Genomic DNA, 19,519 nt, shown 5'->3' with positions numbered 1-19,519 from the left:
ATGGAGTGTTAAAACCATCACAAACTATCAAGTGAAAATTGTAGAGCAAAGACTGAGGCAAAGCAAATTTCAAAAGTCTATTATAAGAACATGTAATATAATCTAGGCAAAAAAAACAAAAAACAAAAACAAAACAAAACAAAAACAAAACAAAACAAAACAAAAATAATCTAGGCAAAAATTATATGACAACAATTCACTGTCTGTATAAGCCCCCAAATAAGCTACAAAAACATTGCTTCAGGGTGATTTTATGTAAAAACTAGTATTTCTAGACTCATTTCAACTATAGAAAGTTGTTCTAAACTCAGTTGACAAGCTTAATTACACACCTTAAATTCTTCCATTTTGTTTGAAATTTCACATTGTAGCTGTTCTTCAAGCAGTCTTATCTGATCATCTTTAACATGAATACTATGAGAAAAAAAATCAATGAAAATATTTCATATATTCAAAAATATTACATAAGTTATATGCACAAGTATCTGTTATGAGTAGCAATAATTTCTACAATTACACTTGAACATGAATGTATGAACGGCTCCATGCACAGCAATGCTTTAATCACCTTTTTTGCATCTTCTCCAGTTCATGTGCAGCAGCAGCCTGTGTTTGGAATGGGATGAGAATATATAACTTCTTAGAAAGCACTCAAAATTATTTTTTATTTTTATATACTGAAAAACTACATTTGATATATTTGGAGTAAATAAAAGTTAAAGCAATGTCATACACATTTCTGTAATACTTTGTACAGTACTTTGTACTTCTCACTGGTCAAATTTTATCCAAATAAAGGTATATCTCTTTTTGATTAAACAGCAGAAAGCTAAAACAAATCAGCACATTAATGTTTTAATGGATTCCTCTGAGATCTTAAAAATGATCAATTCATTTGATTGAATGTTAGTTTCTACATGAAAATAATAGTATCTAAGTGGGTTGTGAAAATCAAGGTCATAGACAAGGCTTTCAATAATAGCCATGCAGGTAAACACAAGTAACCACTGTATTTACTATGTATACGAATGAAATTAGGGCTTGCGATACCAATGAAAGTAAGTATAGGCAAGGTCAAATTCTGAGTAAATGCTCTATAGCAATAAAAATCTACCTGTTCATTTGCCAGAGCCTGTAACTTTTGAACTTCAGCTTTTAATAAGAAATTCATATTCTGTATATCCTAGAATAAGAATGAAAAATAGTATAAAGTCAATTATATTAAATATTTCTAAAAGTTTGTAAGGCATCTCTTCTACATAAGGTCTCAAAGCAAAGGTCTCAAATCATAATTTCTTAAATCAGAAATCATCAATTCTTGGTATTTAGCATATTTGCCAAATTACTGTGAATTACATCATGTGAGAAAAGCCCTCTGAACATCCCTTCTTAGAAGGCTAAAGAGGATTTTGTAGTTTAGAAAAGAGATGGACACTTTTCAAATGAATTTAGAGTATTTTCCATTCTTCATAAAAGGTCATACTGATTACCTTATCAGGGTAATTCAATGCCTATAAAATACTGTCGCCATTTATCAGAATTACTGTACCTTAAGTTCCTCTTCTTTACTTGTTAAATGATCATGTTCATTTGCTAAAGAATCTTCAGTCTGTTTTATCTGCTTATCCTTTTCAGCAATCCTTTAACAAGAAATACATTTGTATATTCAATAAACGTTTAGAAGTCATCACAAATCAAAGGATTAAAAGCTTTAAGTATGGTCATGCCTATTTAAGGAGTTTCTCATGTATCTGTAACCTCCATTTCTGCAGCTCCTTTCAGTTTAGTAGTAACTATCATATGCATTACTTTAACTCCCTAAAATACATACCCCTGTTTTAAAACTGGAGGTAAAAAGAGGTAATTTACTTAAGCTCACAAGCCTGGTAATACCAAAGCCAGATTTAGGTCTTCTGAACTCAAATGCGCTATGTGTATGTAAATTAAACAATACAATAAAAACAAAACCTTGTTTTGGGAATACTACCACATAGTTAAGATACAGAGCAAGTACAACTACTTATTAGGCACAAAAACTAATTTACTTCCGTTAATCTCAAATCACTATTCTCTCTTCCACTGCTAAAGCCCAAATTAAACAAAGGCTCCCCAACTCTTTTTACAATAAAGACATAAAAACACAAAATGTGCAATGTTTAGGAATTCAACTCACTGAGAGGGAGGAGAGCAAAAGTTGTTCTAGATCTAGTTAGGATTATTTTCTGAACAAGTTAGAATATCAAGTAAATCTTAAGTGCTGATGGAACAGGTATCATTTAGTGGTGACTAAGCAATTATAAGAGAAGTGTTGAAAGGCTTACACTTTATGTAATTCTTCTGCTAGAACTGAAGCGGAGGTCTAAGAAAGAAAAACAGGGTCAAGATAAAAGGATTTAAGTCTAAAAGTTGTACAATAAGCAAACAGAGCTTTAAAAATTAAAAGAAATTAATGTATATCAAGTTTCTATGGCAGTATTGGGCCCATGATGAGTGGTCAATAAACAGTAGCCATTATTCTGAAAACAACTTTGATCACCAACAACCAGTATTAGGGAATTTCATAGCATAAGACAGTTCAAATAAAACAAATTGCCAGGCCTGGAAATTATATAACTGACAAGTAACAAATATACAGGAAAAACACCCACAAAAGGCCATTTTTCCTATTTACCCTTCTTTATCTTAGTAACAACTTCCAATAATGAAATGATACATACAGTTCATGATTAAAATAACAAGTCATCTGGTAATACTCATGTTCCTCTTTACATTTCAAAAGTGTACTTACAGCATTCTCTAAGTAATTGAATTCCTGCTAAATCTTCTAGAGCTACTAACTCAAAATTTCAATTCACTTTGAGTTATAGTTTTATATATACATGTGCATTCACATACACCCACTCTCTCCTATAGTAAAAAAATTTCTAAAAAAAAAAAAAAAAATTCTTACCCAATTCATTTTAGACGATTGTTTTTACAAAGAAACTAACTAGAAAAAAAAAAAAAAATACGTGCAGTCTCAAAGTTTTGGGAGTCTGAATCTGCCTGAACCTTAAAAACAAGTTTTTAATGTTAAAATTATATCTTAATACAGAAAAGGCTACTATTTTTTCTATAATTTTAGAATTTTAAAGTTGAGGAATTAAAAAGAACAGTATGTATGTTATGGAAAATGTACTTCCCTCATGGCTGGTCAGTATTTAGTGAGCATCTTTAATATGTAAACCACTATTCCTAACACTATTTGACCAATTTCTGCTATTTTGTGTCAAGATTATGAACATTTCTTCCTCCTATGGTAAAAACGCTTCATTAGTTGGAGTCGGATTTCTTTCTTGGTGTTTTCCCACAGCACTATACATAATTATCAGGATCATCACTGTTGATTCACTGACTAGTTTTCCAAATGCTAATCCAGTGCTTGGCACTCTACAGGCACTCAAGTGATTAATTTAATGGCTAAGAATTATATTGTTACACTATATATTTCTACATATTATATATTATATAGTTATATTAATATGCTGTTACTATTATTATATTAGCAATGACAAGCAATATGAAAGCACAATTACCTGGGCTGCTATCTGGGAATGGAACTGTTGAATTTGAGCTTTCAAAGCCTCATTCTGCTCCAAAATATCCTTTCAGAAAAAGCAACCAAAAAGGAAAGAGAGGAAAAGTGGGCTGTTAACAAATATACCAACTTATATGAACAAAATGAGGTATAAACTTCTGTTTATCTTTAAAAAGACATCCTTAGATTCCAAAAGGCATAATTTAAACAACAATGACTAGGCACTCTATTCTGAGAGTTGATATATACGGTAAAAAATATAAGTTGTTAACCCTAATCTAACACAAAGAATTTAAGACTGTGAGTGAAGATGTCTTTAAGCATATATTCAAACACACCATTTGTGACAAATGCTCAATGATTAAGTTGTAATTATTCATCACCACTCCAGAATTTGGATAAGGTAGACTATCTCCTTTCTCCCACAGAGACACATCAAGCCATGATCCACCTTTATTTTTTAAAAAGAGAATTAGATACCTGAACTTGCATTTGTAAAGACTCCTCTTTGGTCACCCTTTTTTGCTCCGATTCCATTAACTGCATTAGTCTTTGCTCCAACTGTTGTTTTGATACCAAGGTATCTGTAAGCTTACTATGCAGACTCTGTACTTCACTTTCTTTGGCCACAAACTTACTCTGCAAATCTGTAACAAAGCATTACATTTTACAAAGTTATCTTCCTCTGCCTGGTTACTACTACTACTCATCTTTAGTGTAGGCATTACCTCCTTTGGAAAAAACTCCTTGAATACCTCTTCTTCTTACCCTCCTGCACATGACTCCCCTGAGCAGTCTAGACTTACCTTATCACAGAACCTGTCACACTGTACTAATTCTTCTCTTCGCCCAAGAAGCAAGCTTTCTGTGATCAGAATTGCCTTTTTTCTATATCCAGAGCAGTGTCCAAGTATGTACAAGTATGTATCCAGAGCAGTGTCCAAGTATGTACACAGTACATACTCAATAAATGTGTCAACCGAATGGTACATGAATGTTTAAAAATGCTGCTTCTTGAAAGCATTCTTTATTTCCCCAAAGACACTTTAGTAAGTTATCTAGTGAATTTCTTATAAATTCCCTGTACTCTCCCCTACCTGGAAAACAAAGAAAGATGCTGAGCGCTGACAAGTGTTCTGGTGTAGAATGAAGTACAACTTTTCTGTCTGCTTCTCTTCTTAGCAATGACCCCAAAACAACAGAGAAAATGAGAAACAAACACAAGCTATCTTTGATGCAATCAGAAAATAACTAACTCCAAATCACAGAAATTAAGATATAATGAATAGAGAGATGATCACTAATTTGGAAAAGAAAGGTGTTTCAGAAATCTGGAAAGGCTCGGGAAATGGAGATACTAGGTATTATGAGAGCTATCATCTTGGCCCTAAACATAAACAAGTCTACCACCACTACCACCAAGGAAGAGAGGCAAATACAGAGAAAAAGAGAAAAGGCATGTGTGTGCACATTTTAAGAAAAGATGTTATTACCATAATAAGACATTAATAACAGAATGAAATACAACTCAAAAAGAACTCCTTAATAAATATAATGGTCATATCCAGGATTAGAACTCAGAAGAGCACAGTACTTCTTTACCAGCAACAGTAAAAGTTAAAACACTGAATTAATGCCTTCAAAATTCTGTGGAAAAAAACATTTATAACCTAGAACTCTCCATCCAATCAAACTACCAATCAAGCATGAAGGAGAAATAAAAACATTTTCAAGTATGCAAGGCCTCAACATATGTTCTTAAAAGCATACTCTCATGGGACTAAAAGATATGCGATTAAATGAGGGAGGAAAGCAGGAAAGATGGTGGTGACATAGTATCCAGAACACAGGTAGTCTCAGGAAGACAGCTATGGAGCCAAGAAAACAAGTCCTGAAACAGGAAGATGCCAACTCCAGAGGCACAGCTAACACAGGCCTCTAGAAAAAACTGAAAAGATTCTCCAGTACCTCCTATGTTGAGAGGTGGGGAGAGGGGAGAGGTAAGAGTTTAAACACAGGTAAAATTTTAAATCATAAAACAAGGATCAAACAAGTTAATAACATAAATCAATAATTAGCTCTAGGAAATTAAACAACATTGTTCATGAGATTTACAGTTTTAATATTTATCTTGGCTCAGGACTGAGTTACACTGTCATAATGATGTAAACAATGGATACTGACATAATCAAGAAGTATGCATAATCCTATCAGTAGAATGAGGGGAAGGTGGGAGGAATGATGTAGGAGTGTTAAGTCTTCATTTCCTGTAACAGAAAGTCAACAGATGCCTATTAAGAAATAGCAGTACATGTACAAATAATATGCTTATTTAGAAATAAGATGGAAAATACTAAAAGTAAAAGTGACTGATTCTCGCAAGAGTGAGATTTTATGGTTTACAGAGAAATATATATAGTTTATAGCTCAATTCTTTTGTTAAAATTCATACGTGCTTCATTGATGGAGCATAAAATACAAATTTAAAAAATAAATGTATTTTAACATAAACTTTATACATAAAGAAAAAAGTCTTTAAAGTTCTTGAATATATTTAAATATTAAGCTAAAGGGAAATACAGGGGTGGAAGAGTGGCAGGGATGGGGAATCAGAGGAAACCCAAAGGTCTAAAGAGCCAAAACTCTGTATGATCTATCCTACTGTTTGGAACTGTATTTTACTAGTTCACTGACTCCTGTGGGAGGAAAAGGAGTAATGTAGACAAATGATGCACACAATACAAGCTTCATTATCTATCAGATGGATTCACCAAATTAAGAATAAGTAATAAAAGTTAACATTTAAGTAGATGGTTTTAAGTCAACTATTTGAAATGGTAAAGCTCTTGCTGTTTTTCTCTTCACAATGCAGGGATCCTCCCTTACAAACAAAAAATAAGGAGGTAATCAAAGAACCAAAAGGAGTAACTACAGAAAGGAAACATACACAATTAAGTTCCTATTACCCTATTATAAACTATAATATTATCTGCAACTTAATGCTTCAGGATAAAGCTAGTAGAAAATTTATTTTATTATATGTGCTGCCGAAGCGAGCACTAGAAAATTTATTTTAGAAAGTCTAGGAACTCTTAAAAAAATAAAGGTACTCTGGAAGTGCAAAAGCTATTTTTATTGTCCTCAACAAAAAGGTCAACTCATACTTTCTTCATCTCTAGAGAGGGGAGAAAATCTTACCCAGAACTATATACTGAATGTACATGAGTATCTCTCCCCTTACCTTGCTGTGCTGCTTCATGCTCTGCTGTTCTCTTCCTGATATAGCTCTGGACTTCTTCCCACCTTCTCTCAGCTTCTTGTAGTTGAACCTGGATAAAGTCAGCACAATCAGAGGATTTCAAATTTAAAAAAAAGCATCCTCTCTCTTTATTCGTCAAATAACTGCTTATTCCAATAGTCCCCTACATTAATAAAACATAGATATGCCCAGACTTATTATATACAAAGATATCAGCCACAGTCATTCTACCCTCCAATATGCAGGATTTACAAAAACTGAGTATTTGTGTAGGTGGATCACTATAGCTAGGCTACTATGTATATATCTCATCTACTTAGCTATGATCTGTTTCCATTTTTATCTTCGTCAGCTGATATGCTTTCAAAAGACAGGATAGTATCTTTACTGCCAAATCTCAGTAGGGACCTAAAATTCAAATTCTGAGGTATAGCACATTTCAGTGATGACTTTAGTATCCATGATACTAAAAAATCCATGATACTTCAATGATGACAGTCTTTAGTATCCTTTATCTGCTTATCCATATCCATATGGAACCTCCATATTTGTAAGCACCAGCAGTAAACAAAGCAGCCAGACAAATCTTTTTTTTTTGACACATCTTAATAAAAGACAATTTTATCAATCTCCCAAAGAGACCCATGAAAACTTCAAGAAAACAAATTGTACCATTTTCCACATTCAATTATTCTCAAAGTCCTTTTAACCCCTACCACTCTGGATATGATATCAGGTATAATTCTATCAATGATCTAGGAAAGAATCTAATATATTGGACTTACGCAAACTGAACTGTATGTTCAATAAATCCTCTATTAGAGGAGGAAAGGACAGTTCTATTTATCATTCTACTCAATGTACGTATGCTATGAGGTGCAAAAAAACAAATCTATTCCTCTGTAGTTTGAGCAACCCTGTGCATCACTTCTCAGCATGAGCTTCTCATGGTACTACCATTCTGGTTATCTAAAGAAACTGATTTTTTTTATACTATGGCTCAAGCAAAAGCTACTGGAGCATTTCTCGGTCTTGTGCAAAGAAAAGGAAAGGAAAGGAAAATCATCTAGTCCAATGGTGGAAGAAAAATACACTCTATTGAACTTACTGAAAAATCCAAGTTATGGTGGTAAGTGATATTAAAGGTAATTTTAAACTACTTGATTTTTGCCTCACACATGTGAAACCTAACCTCCCTACAGAGAAATTCTGTTTGTATCCATCAATCAGCAAATTTAATTTTTCCTATCTTCAGTCTTTAACTTCAAACTCAAGCCTATACTCAATTCTCTCATTACTACTATACATGCTTCCATACAAACAGCTCTTAAACTACAGGTCCCTTTAAGCCTCAAATTACATTTCTCAAACCTACATACACATTTAGATCCCTGGATTAAGTATTATTTATGAAATGATAAATAAAGGTGGGAATATATCACCTTCAACTGAGTAACTGCTTGCTCAGCATTCTTCTTTTGGACTTCCTCTTGCTGTAGCTTTCCTGTTTTCTCAGTTAGTTCATTCACCAACCTAGCATAATCCTGGCGTAGTTTATTTAGTTCAGCAGACTGCCTGAAAACAATAAGTGGATTAGGAACCTTCTATTATTATTACAAACACATAAGAAGAATAAACAAAACACATTTAATATTTGTTTTTCTGAGAAATTCCACTTACAGCCAATAGAGAAGGAAATGTTGTAAGAGACTATTAATAATGAGGTCTGGTTGAGTATAATCTCTGAATAATTCTGATAACAATTAAACAAATTCTAAAATCGCCATAAAATAATCAAGGAAAATGGATGACCACACAATCATGAGCATCAGTCAACAGTGTCACCCTCAAACTGGTGTCCTGAAAATCTATTAAAATCAGTCAGTCAGGGGATCCCTGGGTGGCTCAATGGTTTAGCGCCTGCCTTCGGCCCAGGACGTGATCCTGGAGTCTGGGATCGAGTTCCACATCGGTCTCCCTATGTGGAGCCTCGTTCTCTCTCTACCTGTGTCTCTGCCTCTGTGTGTGTGTGTGTGTGTGTGTGTGTGTGTCTCTAATGAATAAATAAATAAAATCTTAAAAAAATAAAAATCAGTCAGAGTGCTTATTCTTGTAAGCATGCTAATTCTTCTCTAAGGCACAGTTCCTCAAAATATGGCCCAGAGACGATTTCATCACTATCACAAGGAATGTGTCTTAATATACAGATTCCTGAGCTCCACCTAAGAGCCACTGAATCATAATCTTTTAAGGGTAAGACTCAACAATATGCTTTTTTAATGAACATGTCAGATGCCCTTCAGAATAATGAATTTTAAGAACTACTGTTAAAGGGGATAGAGGTTTTAAAACTTATAAATTCCATCTCATAAATTTGTAGACAATGTTCCATTGCTGGCACTAGTAGATATCACACAGTTTAGCTAAAAAAGTTCTTTACCAAACAAGAAATTTGTTTTTGAAAATTCACTTTAGAAACAAATGTAAAACACAGAAGTCTACCCAATTACTACCAAACATCATTTTGATGGTTCAAGAAAATATTCTGCCATTCAATGAAAATATTCTGCCATTCAATTAAAAATAAAGCATTTGGAACATACTTGCTTTCTAGTTGGTTTGTAGTGTTGCTGACAGCATCTCTCAATATGCCATTCTCCTGCTTCAAGTGAGCTATCTCTGCCTCCATCTGCTCACGAACTTGTTGGAACTAGAAGTATTTTACAAACATAAGATTTAGAAACAATAACTGCCAAAGCTAACTTAAAAGAAATTTTATTATAATGAGTATGTAAAAAGCATCAATAGAATGAAGTCTGGACCATCTTTCTCAAATAAATATAAACAAATTTAAAAACTGAATTACATTTTGATAGTGGGGAATACAAAGTAAATACAAGTTGCCAACATTCAAGAATGCAAGTAGATGCTAGCTGCTATCATACTGGAAATGTAAAATAAATACAAATAGAAATATAGTTTTAGAAATAAAAGACTTTGAATTTCTTTTCTACCCAATAGACTCATACAAAATAATCCTATCTTTGTCCTCTATCAATTTTATGCCAGCAGTTTTTAATGAAAGATTTTAGTAATCAGAAGTTTAAAAAGTGAAATTTGTCCAATATATTTTTATTAAGTTACAAATTGAGCTATAACCAAATAGATGGAAAATTCGTCATGCAATAATTTATTCACAAAAATATTCTGGCCTCTTATTTCAGAATTACAAAACCAAGAGATGAAGAACAGTGCATCTTACATTCCCATAAGAATAGATCTTACTTTAGAATGTGAAATAATCTTAATTTTAAGAAAACCTACTCAAGTAGAAAAATTAAAGTATATGTTTCTGTTTTTCAGAAAACTTATCATATAGAACCTATATCCTGACCTCTAAAAAAGAAAAATAAAAATGATAAATCACCTGCCACCCTCAATAAAAATACCACAAATATTTGACTAATTTCCAAATTAGTAGTTAAGTAGCAATTAAGAAAAAGAAAAAATCACTTGAGACTAGAAAAATCAGTTCTTCTATAATTTATTTATTAATGGGAAAGAATACCTCAAATGGCTGAGGGTTGGAAAGATAGAGAATTGGGTCAAATGAAAGCACAGAGTAGTGGACACTGTAAGAACCTGAAAACAGATTCATTCACTTCTTCTTTGTTATTAGTGTATGTCCATGGAAAACACTGGGACTTTGCTAGCAATGAAGACTATTTTAAAATTTTTTTTTAGCAGACTAACAATGGGATCAAAGTAATACCTTACAAACAAGAATCTGATACTATTTACATGATAGAATGGAAATCAGAGATTGAAAAGACACTATAATTATGCCAACATGAAATAATAAACTAAGGTGATGGGTGATGTCTAATAACTGAATGCAAGAGTACCTTGAAATAAAGAATCTTAAAGATTTCAGAACTATAAACTGGAAGAGAGAGAAGTCAAAGGATTCAATCATAAGGATAATAATGCTTCAGATATTGGAAAATAAGAACTTGATCAAAAACAAGTTTGATTTTATTTTATTTTTTAAGAGTTTGATTTTAGATGTATGTTAAATTTGAGGTGATGATGAGTTTCCAAACTGAAGCATCAGCTAGCAATAATAATTTTAAAAAATCACTGGTCCAGAAAGTTCAAATAAGGAGAATATTAGATGCCCACTAGACAGCCTGACCCAAATCATGTTCTTCAACACCCTCTTCAACAATGATAAAAGTGGTATTTCAATCTTAAAAAGAGAGAGAGAGATAACAAACCAACTAACCACTGGTCCTGAGCTAGATGGATTCATGAAAATGAATAATTGTAGAAAAGACAATAAGAACTAACACTTCTGAAACAATGAAAGAAGAGAGATTAAAGTAAGACCAGAGACAGATTACTTAGGTCAAAACCTTAGGAGTTATCCTTCAATATCAGCTCGCTCTTACTCTCTCCTCCACTCCATCACCAAGCCCCATCTCTAATTCTTCTCTATCATTCAAACTCAACCCCTCATTCTCAACATCTGATTTTAGACTCTTTTTCTCAGACTTGGAATTCCTGCAAAAGCCTTCCAATTATCTCTTATTCCACTCTCCATTTTGTTACCAGAGTAATAATTTAAAATACTAATATAATCAAACTGCTGAGTTTCTTAATCTCTTCTAATGGGTTCCCACTCTTCAGGTATGCAAGGCCCTTTAAGTCAGGGCCTCTGTTTACATCTCCAAATTTTTTCCTCATCGTAGCCCTTATTTCCAAACACCAAAACTCACATTGCATCTCTCACAAACTGTTATCACTGAGCAATCTCTATCGAAACACCTGGGATGTACTCATTAAAAGATCCATCCTGGGCCCCAAAAATAGACCCACTGAACCATCACCTCTAGGAATGAGACTAAGTAATCACACCGAGTAATAAGCCAGTGCCCATTTTTTCATTCTCTCACCTAATAATGCCTAGTTGTTTTAAAACATTCAACACAGTTTGTATATTATCATTTCTAGCAAGTCTTCACTATCATCTTCCTCTTCCCTACATCCCATTCCAAAGGTTCCAAAACACCCATGCTTACCTCTACAATAATCCCTCCTTATCCATTGGTAATACCTTCCAAGACCCCCAAGTAGCTACCTGAAACTGCAGAGGACTAAAACCCTAGGTATACTGTTTTTTTCCTATACATACATACACATCACAAAGTTTAAGTTATAAATTAGGCACAGTTAAGAGATTAATAACTAAAAACAGAACTGTAACAATGTACTGTAATAAAAGTTACATGAAGGTGATCTCTCTCTCTCTCAAAATATACTATACTGAATTCACCCTTCTTGTGATGATGTGAGATAATAAAATGCCTACATGATGAGATGGGAGGTAAGGATGCAGACACTATGCACAGTCTTGGGCTACTATTGACCTTCTGACAGTATGTCAGAAGGAGAATCATCGGATTTCAGCCACGGCCAACAATGGGTAACTGAAACCACAGAAAGTGATGAGGATAAAGCAGGACTACATTATTGTACTGGAGTATTTCAGCTTCCAGCCTCTGCCTCATCCCCACCTTGGAAAGGTGCTTACTTACAGACAGGGAGCCAATGTAGCTAGCCATTGGATCATCACCCAGCACACAGCCTTGCACATATTAGGCACTTTAAGTTTGCTAATTAAATGAATGCAAAATTTCATTTTGTTTTCAAAAAATAAAAAAATACCTTCATCTGCATCTGCTGAGTCTCTTGATAACTAACATGCATTTTGTTTTGAAATACATTATGTTCCTTTTCTAATGTTCCAATCCGATCTTTCATTCTCGCTATAACCACATTGCTTCTTTCTTTCTCTGACATCATTTCCTAGAAGAATAAACCAGAAAAAAATTATGAAAATTATTTTTTTAAATACCATACGATTATAATAAAAAACATTTTTAGCATCAGCAAAAATGATGTCAATAATCATGAATTTTGAAATAACTACATGCTTGAGATCAAGGGTTTAAAAAAGAAACTGTCAGGCAGCCCCGGTGGCTTAGCGGTTTAGTGCTGCCTTCAGCCCAGGGCGTGATCCTGGAGACTCGGGATCAAGTCCTATGTCAGCTTGCATGGAGCCTGCTTCTCCCTCTGCTGTGTCTCTGCCTCTCTCTCTCTCTCTCTCTCTCTCTCTCTGTTTCTAATAAATAAATAAAATCTTTAAAAAAAAAAAAAAGAAAGAGAAATTGTCTCTGCATCTTACCTACATCTACCCTTACATCAATGACTTTCATAAACACTTTGCTATTCTGTTTACTCTTATTTCAAATGCACTTTCTGGTCTAAGAGTTAAAGAAGTGAACCTAGAATAAATCCTACATTCTAACTTGATCTTAAGCATAGTTTTAAGGCAAAACAATTAATTTTCTATTATTTGCAGATACTAGCTTTTTTAGGGTTTAGAAAAAGGCCTAAAAAAGTAACCTAGCAGGGGAAAAAAAGAAGTCTCTTTTCTAAGAAAGAGAAAAAGACCTGTTTATAGCAGAATAGAAGCTTACAAAAAAGACATGTTTATAGCAAAACGGAAGCTTAGAATAAGACAAAGTAAAAAATCAGAACTCTAAATCTTATTATACTCAAAAGCCAAATCTTAAAAGGGTGATTTCATTTTGTATTTCAACTATCATGAACTAGAATATTAATTATCAAAGTAAAAAAGAGCCAACCAACTTTCAAGTTATCGGCAGGTATGATCAATTTATACACCTCCTCTAAGAAAGTGACAAAATTTTAAATTTTTTAAGAAAGTGAGTGTGCACCCACATGTTGGGAGAAGGCAGGTAGGGATAGAGTGAGAGAGAATCTTAAGTAGGCTCCACACCCAACATGGAACCCAACACTCAATCTCACAACCCTGAGGATCATGACCGCAGCCAAAATCAAGAGTCAGACATTTAACCAAATAAGCCACCGAGGCACTCCCCCAAATTAATATACTTTTATGTACTTGGAAAAAACTTACGTACTTTTATGTACCCATAAGAGTTTACTTACATCTGGAAAGTGTTACACTAATGTATATGAATACACTTAGGAAAAAAAGTACACACATCTTTTAGGTATATGGCTCAATGAATTACTACCAAGTGGTACCCTTCTTAATTTTTAAGTTATAGTTAAGATGCTGTAGCCACAGAAAACTAGTGTCTAATCTTAAGGAAACATGCTTTAAAAAAAAAAAAAAAAGATTTTATTTATTCATGAGACAGAGAGAGAGAGAGAGGCAGAGACATAGGCAGAGGGAGAAGTAGGCTCCCTGCGGGGAGCCTGATGTAGGACTCGATCCCAGGACCCCAGGCCAAAGGCAGACACGCAACCACTGAGCCACTGAGGTGCCCCAGAAACATGCTTATTTTAGTAACAACTTTGATTAACCTTATGCTGACCAAGTTTTTCCATTAACATTTATTTCAAATTCACATAAAGTTTTATATTCAAATGAGGCTATCCTCATAATGTCATCAAGTAGCTTCATGAACAATAAAAAAAAAATAAACCTCACTTCCTGTATCTAATTCCTAAAAGGACAAACAAGTACCTCAGGAAGACTATATTTTCTATAGAATCTCAATTACATTCTCAGTCTATGTAATTTTTTTGAGAGATATAACTGACATAGAACATTATATAAGCTTCAAGTATACAACATGGTTCAGTATTTGTATATACTGCAAAGTGATCACTGTAAGAAGTCTAGTGAACATCACCACCACTATAATTACAAATTTTTTTCCTCGTGATGAGAACTTTTAAGATACACTAACAACTTTCACATATATATAATACAGTATTACTAACTACAGTTACCATGCTGTACATTACATCCCCAGGACTGATCTGTTTTCTACCTAGAAATTTTTATCATTTGACATGGTTTTTACATGAGTTTTTAAAGGTCCTTTTTTTTTTTTAAAGGTCTTTTTTTTTTTTAAACTCTCAGAGTAAAATTTCTGAGGTTTTAAGAACTTCACTGATTAAAAATTATATTTATCACAAGAACCTTTATAAATTACCTATTAAGAGTTTCACATTTATCCAATTGGATTTAAACAAGATCACACCCAATTTTGTGCTTCCTTAGAGACTAATTCTAGGTCAGATCCAAATGAAACATGTTCCCAATGTCCAAATGCTTCTGTTATTTGAAATGAATATATCTAGAAGCACTGTTATTTTAAATGTATAATTCAACTGTAGGCTATAACAACGTGAAAAAGTGAGACACTTCCATAATTCTATAAGAAATTTAATTTTACTGGGTATAAATTTGTTATATAATTAAATCTATAATTAGACAATTTCTGAAATCCTTCACTGCTCCTGATTCAGAATACATATCCCTTAAATATAAGAATGTCTTCACCTGAGTTAACTGCTTACAGCGATCCTTCATAACAGCAGCATCTTCCTTCACAGCAGCAAGTAACTTGTCTTTTTCTTGAAGCTGATGCACAAGTGCAGTCAACTCTCCTTTACTTGACTACAATTGAGAAATCAATATAGAATTAGTAAAAGTTAACATGGGCTAATGAAAATGAAGTATCTAATATCTAACATTCTTAGGCCAATGCAGAATTCACAATACATAAAATAGAATCACAGGCAAGTACTAGTCAGTGAAATATCATTTGTGAAAGTCACTGTATCATTCTATATTCTGATGCATACAATAGGATACATATCAACCAAAAAATAAATTTTTTCAAAGAATTCTAAGACTCCAGTTTTAAACCCATAGTCAAGGTAGCAGTCTCCCCCTTCTCCTCATAAAAGATCAAAAGAGGAATATGAAACCAAAATGCAAACAACCAAAATGACACAATCACCTGTAATATCAAAACATAACATCAGAAAAGACTGCCAAAAGTAGTGGAGATCAAACACAAGTGCTTGACAACCCCATTAAAATATATTCAAGACTACAGAAGTGCCCTGGTGCCTAGTTCTCTGTAATTAACCGGCATATTCTGAAAGGAAAAACCAACAATCTTCCATTTGACATGAGGAACAAAGAAAATACGACTCTTTTTGAAAAAAGACCTCAAGAAGCTAAAGAAGTGGGAATGAAGAAGAAATCATACAGATAAAGTTTACTCCAAGAGAGCAGCTAGTTAGGAAGAGTCGAAAGAAATTCTCTATAGTGAGACTCAGTAGTTAAGTCTTTTACCCAGGAAGACGAAAAGACTAAAATAATTTATTTTCACACACAGCCTGAGGAAAACAGCAGTTAGCCTTGGTCCTTTCATTATCAATCTCCAGGCCAGAGTTGATCCAAGAAGAATATGCTCATCTAAAGAGTAATGATTAAAAAGAAAACAGGGTCTATGCAAGATACATGAAAAAAGGACGGAAAGGAACAAAAAACAAATGACAAGAAAAATCACCCAAAAAAGACTGTCAAAGAGCAGACAAAATTGTGATAAAAAAAAATATCGTCATGATTTTTAAAAATCTTACAGCAGTCATTTCTGGAAAAACAAGAGCAAAGAACAGAGCGCACAAAAAAAGGTAAGCTCAAAGACAGACCAGAGAATGAGATGAAATATGAGCTGGCAAAACCCAGAGTGGAAGTAAAAGTAACACCACCTCAGAAATACAATCCAATTCGAAGCAGAGAACAGAAAATGACACACTGCTGAACTATGGTAAGAAAGAGTCCAGGGTGGAGAGAATAAGGAGAAATAAACAAAAAGCTTTTATTTTTAAGCATTAAAATATAAAAGATAAAGATAACAGGCAAAGGTTTAGTATATGCTTAATCAATACCCATTATTTCAACTATGTTAAGGGACAAATATCATGATTGGAAAGACATGCTTTATCCAAAGAAATACTGAAAGAGGACACAAGAGTCAAGGCCAAAACCATATTAACTTTACTGATGAACTTAAAAGAAGCTGAATCCCTTGATGTCTGTAAATCAAGTTTGTAGGGTAGACACTGGAAAAATCCAATAAATAATAAATACTTAGGTAAATTGCCCAAAGGATGTTTTTGTTGTGAGAGTATAGTCTGACAAAAATACATGAAAAGAGTGCAAAATTCAGTGTGGTCTCAGATCTCTATCCAGCTATAGGTGTAGAGGACGGCACAATGCAAGCATGAAAAATTTTCAAGAGAGTGAAACCCAGAAATATTATACCCCACCAAATTATCATTCAGATATAATGACAACAAAAGAGCATTTTAACTTGCCAGAATTTGAGAAATATAGTTCCTATGAGCCCTTCTTGAAGAAAATAACTTCAGCCAATCAAGAGATGAATACAGAAACTATTGCAAAAAAACTGCTACCAAGCTTTGACCCCAGCATTAACCTGTACAATTATGATTAATCCAAACGTGAAAATCATAGTCACAAAACAAACATTAAATATTCTAATTATCTGAGAAAACAAATGCTATAATTAACAAAAGTTGAGAGGTAAAAAGGAGGATAAGAAAAAATTTAAGTAGGTAGACCTGCTCCTATTATATAGCATAGAGTCAAAAGAGAGAAGTTAAAGTTGAAAAATCACATAATTGAGGCAACTATAAAGAACACTAAGGAATTAATAATCAATTAAAATATAAAATATTTTCTTACTAATAATTACATTAATAGTCTATGGTAGGAACTCTAAGCACCTACTATGTATTACTTCATTTAATTTTCAAAACTTGATTATCATTCCTATCTGGAAGATGAGGAAACTGAGGTATTGGAGTTAAGTCACTCTCTTAAGGCCAAACAAATCTCAATGTGGCAGAACCCAAATTTGAATCCAGAAAATCTGACTCTAGAACCCAGTATATTACCTGGCTCTAATATAAAACACAAGTGTCTTGTAGTTTAAACATAAAGGCACATGCGTGGATGCACACACAGGCACACAACCTAAGATCTCCTCAACTCTGCAACCCGTCTAGCATTTATTCTCCTCTTCCCATCTAAGGTTATTCAAACTGGACACACTATCACCTTTCCTATTTATTCAGTATTTATTTACAGTCCAGTATTCTGATGAAACAGCTTTCACTGAGGATGTCAAATCCATTTTTTCACATCTTTATCCTCCTTTATATCTCTAAAGCATGTCACTGTTGACATTTCCCCTCACCCGTGAGCTCTCTACCTTCCCTAAGCATCTATGATTCCACTTGCCCCCTGGCCTTGCTACTTCTCTTCAGTATCCTTTGTGGTGGCTTTCCTGGCCCTTTAAATGGTGGTGGTTTTCAGGGCTCATTCTTGAACTTTCTTAGAACTCTGCATATATAGAGAGGTCTGGTCTAATACACATCTACCATGTGTATTGGTGATAGCGGGTTACTTTCCTAAATCACACCCATTGTGATCTTTTTCCAACTCCAGAGAAATAGATGTTCAACTGTGAAATGAATACACCCACTTAAATGATCCAAAGGATGCCTAAAACAACTTCCTGAAATTTTTCACAATCGTCTGGTCTCTCCTTGGCAAAGTGTTCATAAACACCACTGTCACCACAATCTATCCAGTTACTAAAGAGACAAAAACAAGCATTCATTCTAGACTCTTCTTTAGCTACCATAGGTAACTGGTCAGCAAGTCCTCTAACTCCTGTATCTCTATCCTATGTTGGTTCTCCTGCACTTATCTTCACCCTTTATCTGAAGCAATCCTTATTAGGTGTGAGTATTTATTTATACCTGGAACCTTGAGATCTAGTAAAAGGTATGACAAAGACAGTTTCTATGACAGGGAAAGGAAGACACTAAACTTACTTTTGCAGATACTGAGTGCCTACAGATAAGAGAACCACTCCATAAGAAACCCAGAACAGTAAAAGTTTAAAAGAAAACCAAAAAGTTCCAAAGATGGGGAAAAATGTGAAGTTGCAAAATACTCTATTTCGAAACACTATCTTTAAGAGGACCCAACTTCCTCCTTGACCTGCCTAAAAGAGCTATCAACCCAGTCTCTAGAGTTCAAAGCTACCTCAGACAATAAAATAATTACTCTTTCCTCCATAAGCCACCACCACCATCCTCACAAGAGAACACTTAAAGCAATTATTTTCAATTTTAAAAAGCAGTAATTTCAATCATTACGTCAGCTGTAGGCTTTTCTCTTATCCCTATCATTTTTTTTTTAATTTTTTATTTATTTATGATAGGCACACAGTGAGAGAGAGAGAGAGGCAGAGACACAGGCAGAGGGAGAAGCAGGCTCCATGCACCGGAAGCCCGACGTGGGATTCGATCCCGGGTCTCCAGGATCGCGCCCTGGGCCAAAGGCAGGCGCCAAACCGCTGCGCCACCCAGGGATCCCCTCTTATCCCTATCAATAACTAAGATATACACTTTTAAGATAAACACTTATCCAATTAAAATAAAGCAAATCAAAGGGCAAATTCTTCCACTAAGAATTTCAAGTCTCTTGCAACAGAATGATGAGATTTTGTACCCAAAGTCACACACAGTTACACACTTTCCCTGATTACACTGGAAGACCTTGTTTACTCTGGGCCATTGCTGGCACCATGTGCAAACTGTCCAACAAGCATATTACATTATAAAATGCCAGAGTTGTAAAATACATTGTCAATACATCCTTGGAGGTATAGACTTAATATGCTATGATAAAAGCTACAAAAAAAAAGTCTAGATAGGAGAAAGAA

At 34.0% G+C, this 19,519-nt stretch overlaps 1 protein-coding gene across 9 annotated transcripts in view; it reads right to left on the bottom strand.

Annotated features, from left to right (window-relative positions):
- Positions 1-19,519, bottom strand: part of KTN1 (kinectin 1) — a 111,883-nt gene that overhangs the window by 41,326 nt on the left and 51,038 nt on the right. For all 9 annotated transcript variants that reach the window (XM_077909397.1, XM_077909392.1, XM_077909394.1 and 6 more), the window contains exons 6-17: positions 15,244-15,360; positions 12,564-12,704; positions 9,440-9,546; positions 8,279-8,411; positions 6,819-6,906; positions 4,058-4,224; positions 3,576-3,644; positions 2,322-2,359; positions 1,550-1,640; positions 1,115-1,183; positions 569-606; positions 333-414 (exon numbers count right to left, since the gene is read on the bottom strand). In XM_077909397.1, coding sequence (XP_077765523.1) covers positions 333-414; positions 569-606; positions 1,115-1,183; positions 1,550-1,640; positions 2,322-2,359; positions 3,576-3,644; positions 4,058-4,224; positions 6,819-6,906; positions 8,279-8,411; positions 9,440-9,546; positions 12,564-12,704; positions 15,244-15,360 — 1,140 coding nt within the window. The remainder of the gene's footprint in view (positions 1-332; positions 415-568; positions 607-1,114; positions 1,184-1,549; positions 1,641-2,321; positions 2,360-3,575; positions 3,645-4,057; positions 4,225-6,818; positions 6,907-8,278; positions 8,412-9,439; positions 9,547-12,563; positions 12,705-15,243; positions 15,361-19,519) is intronic.

This window comes from Canis aureus, chromosome 9 (assembly GCF_053574225.1).
Source record: "Canis aureus isolate CA01 chromosome 9, VMU_Caureus_v.1.0, whole genome shotgun sequence".
Lineage (NCBI taxonomy): Eukaryota > Metazoa > Chordata > Mammalia > Carnivora > Canidae > Canis > Canis aureus.
This window is presented reverse-complemented; position numbering and strand designations above follow the sequence as displayed.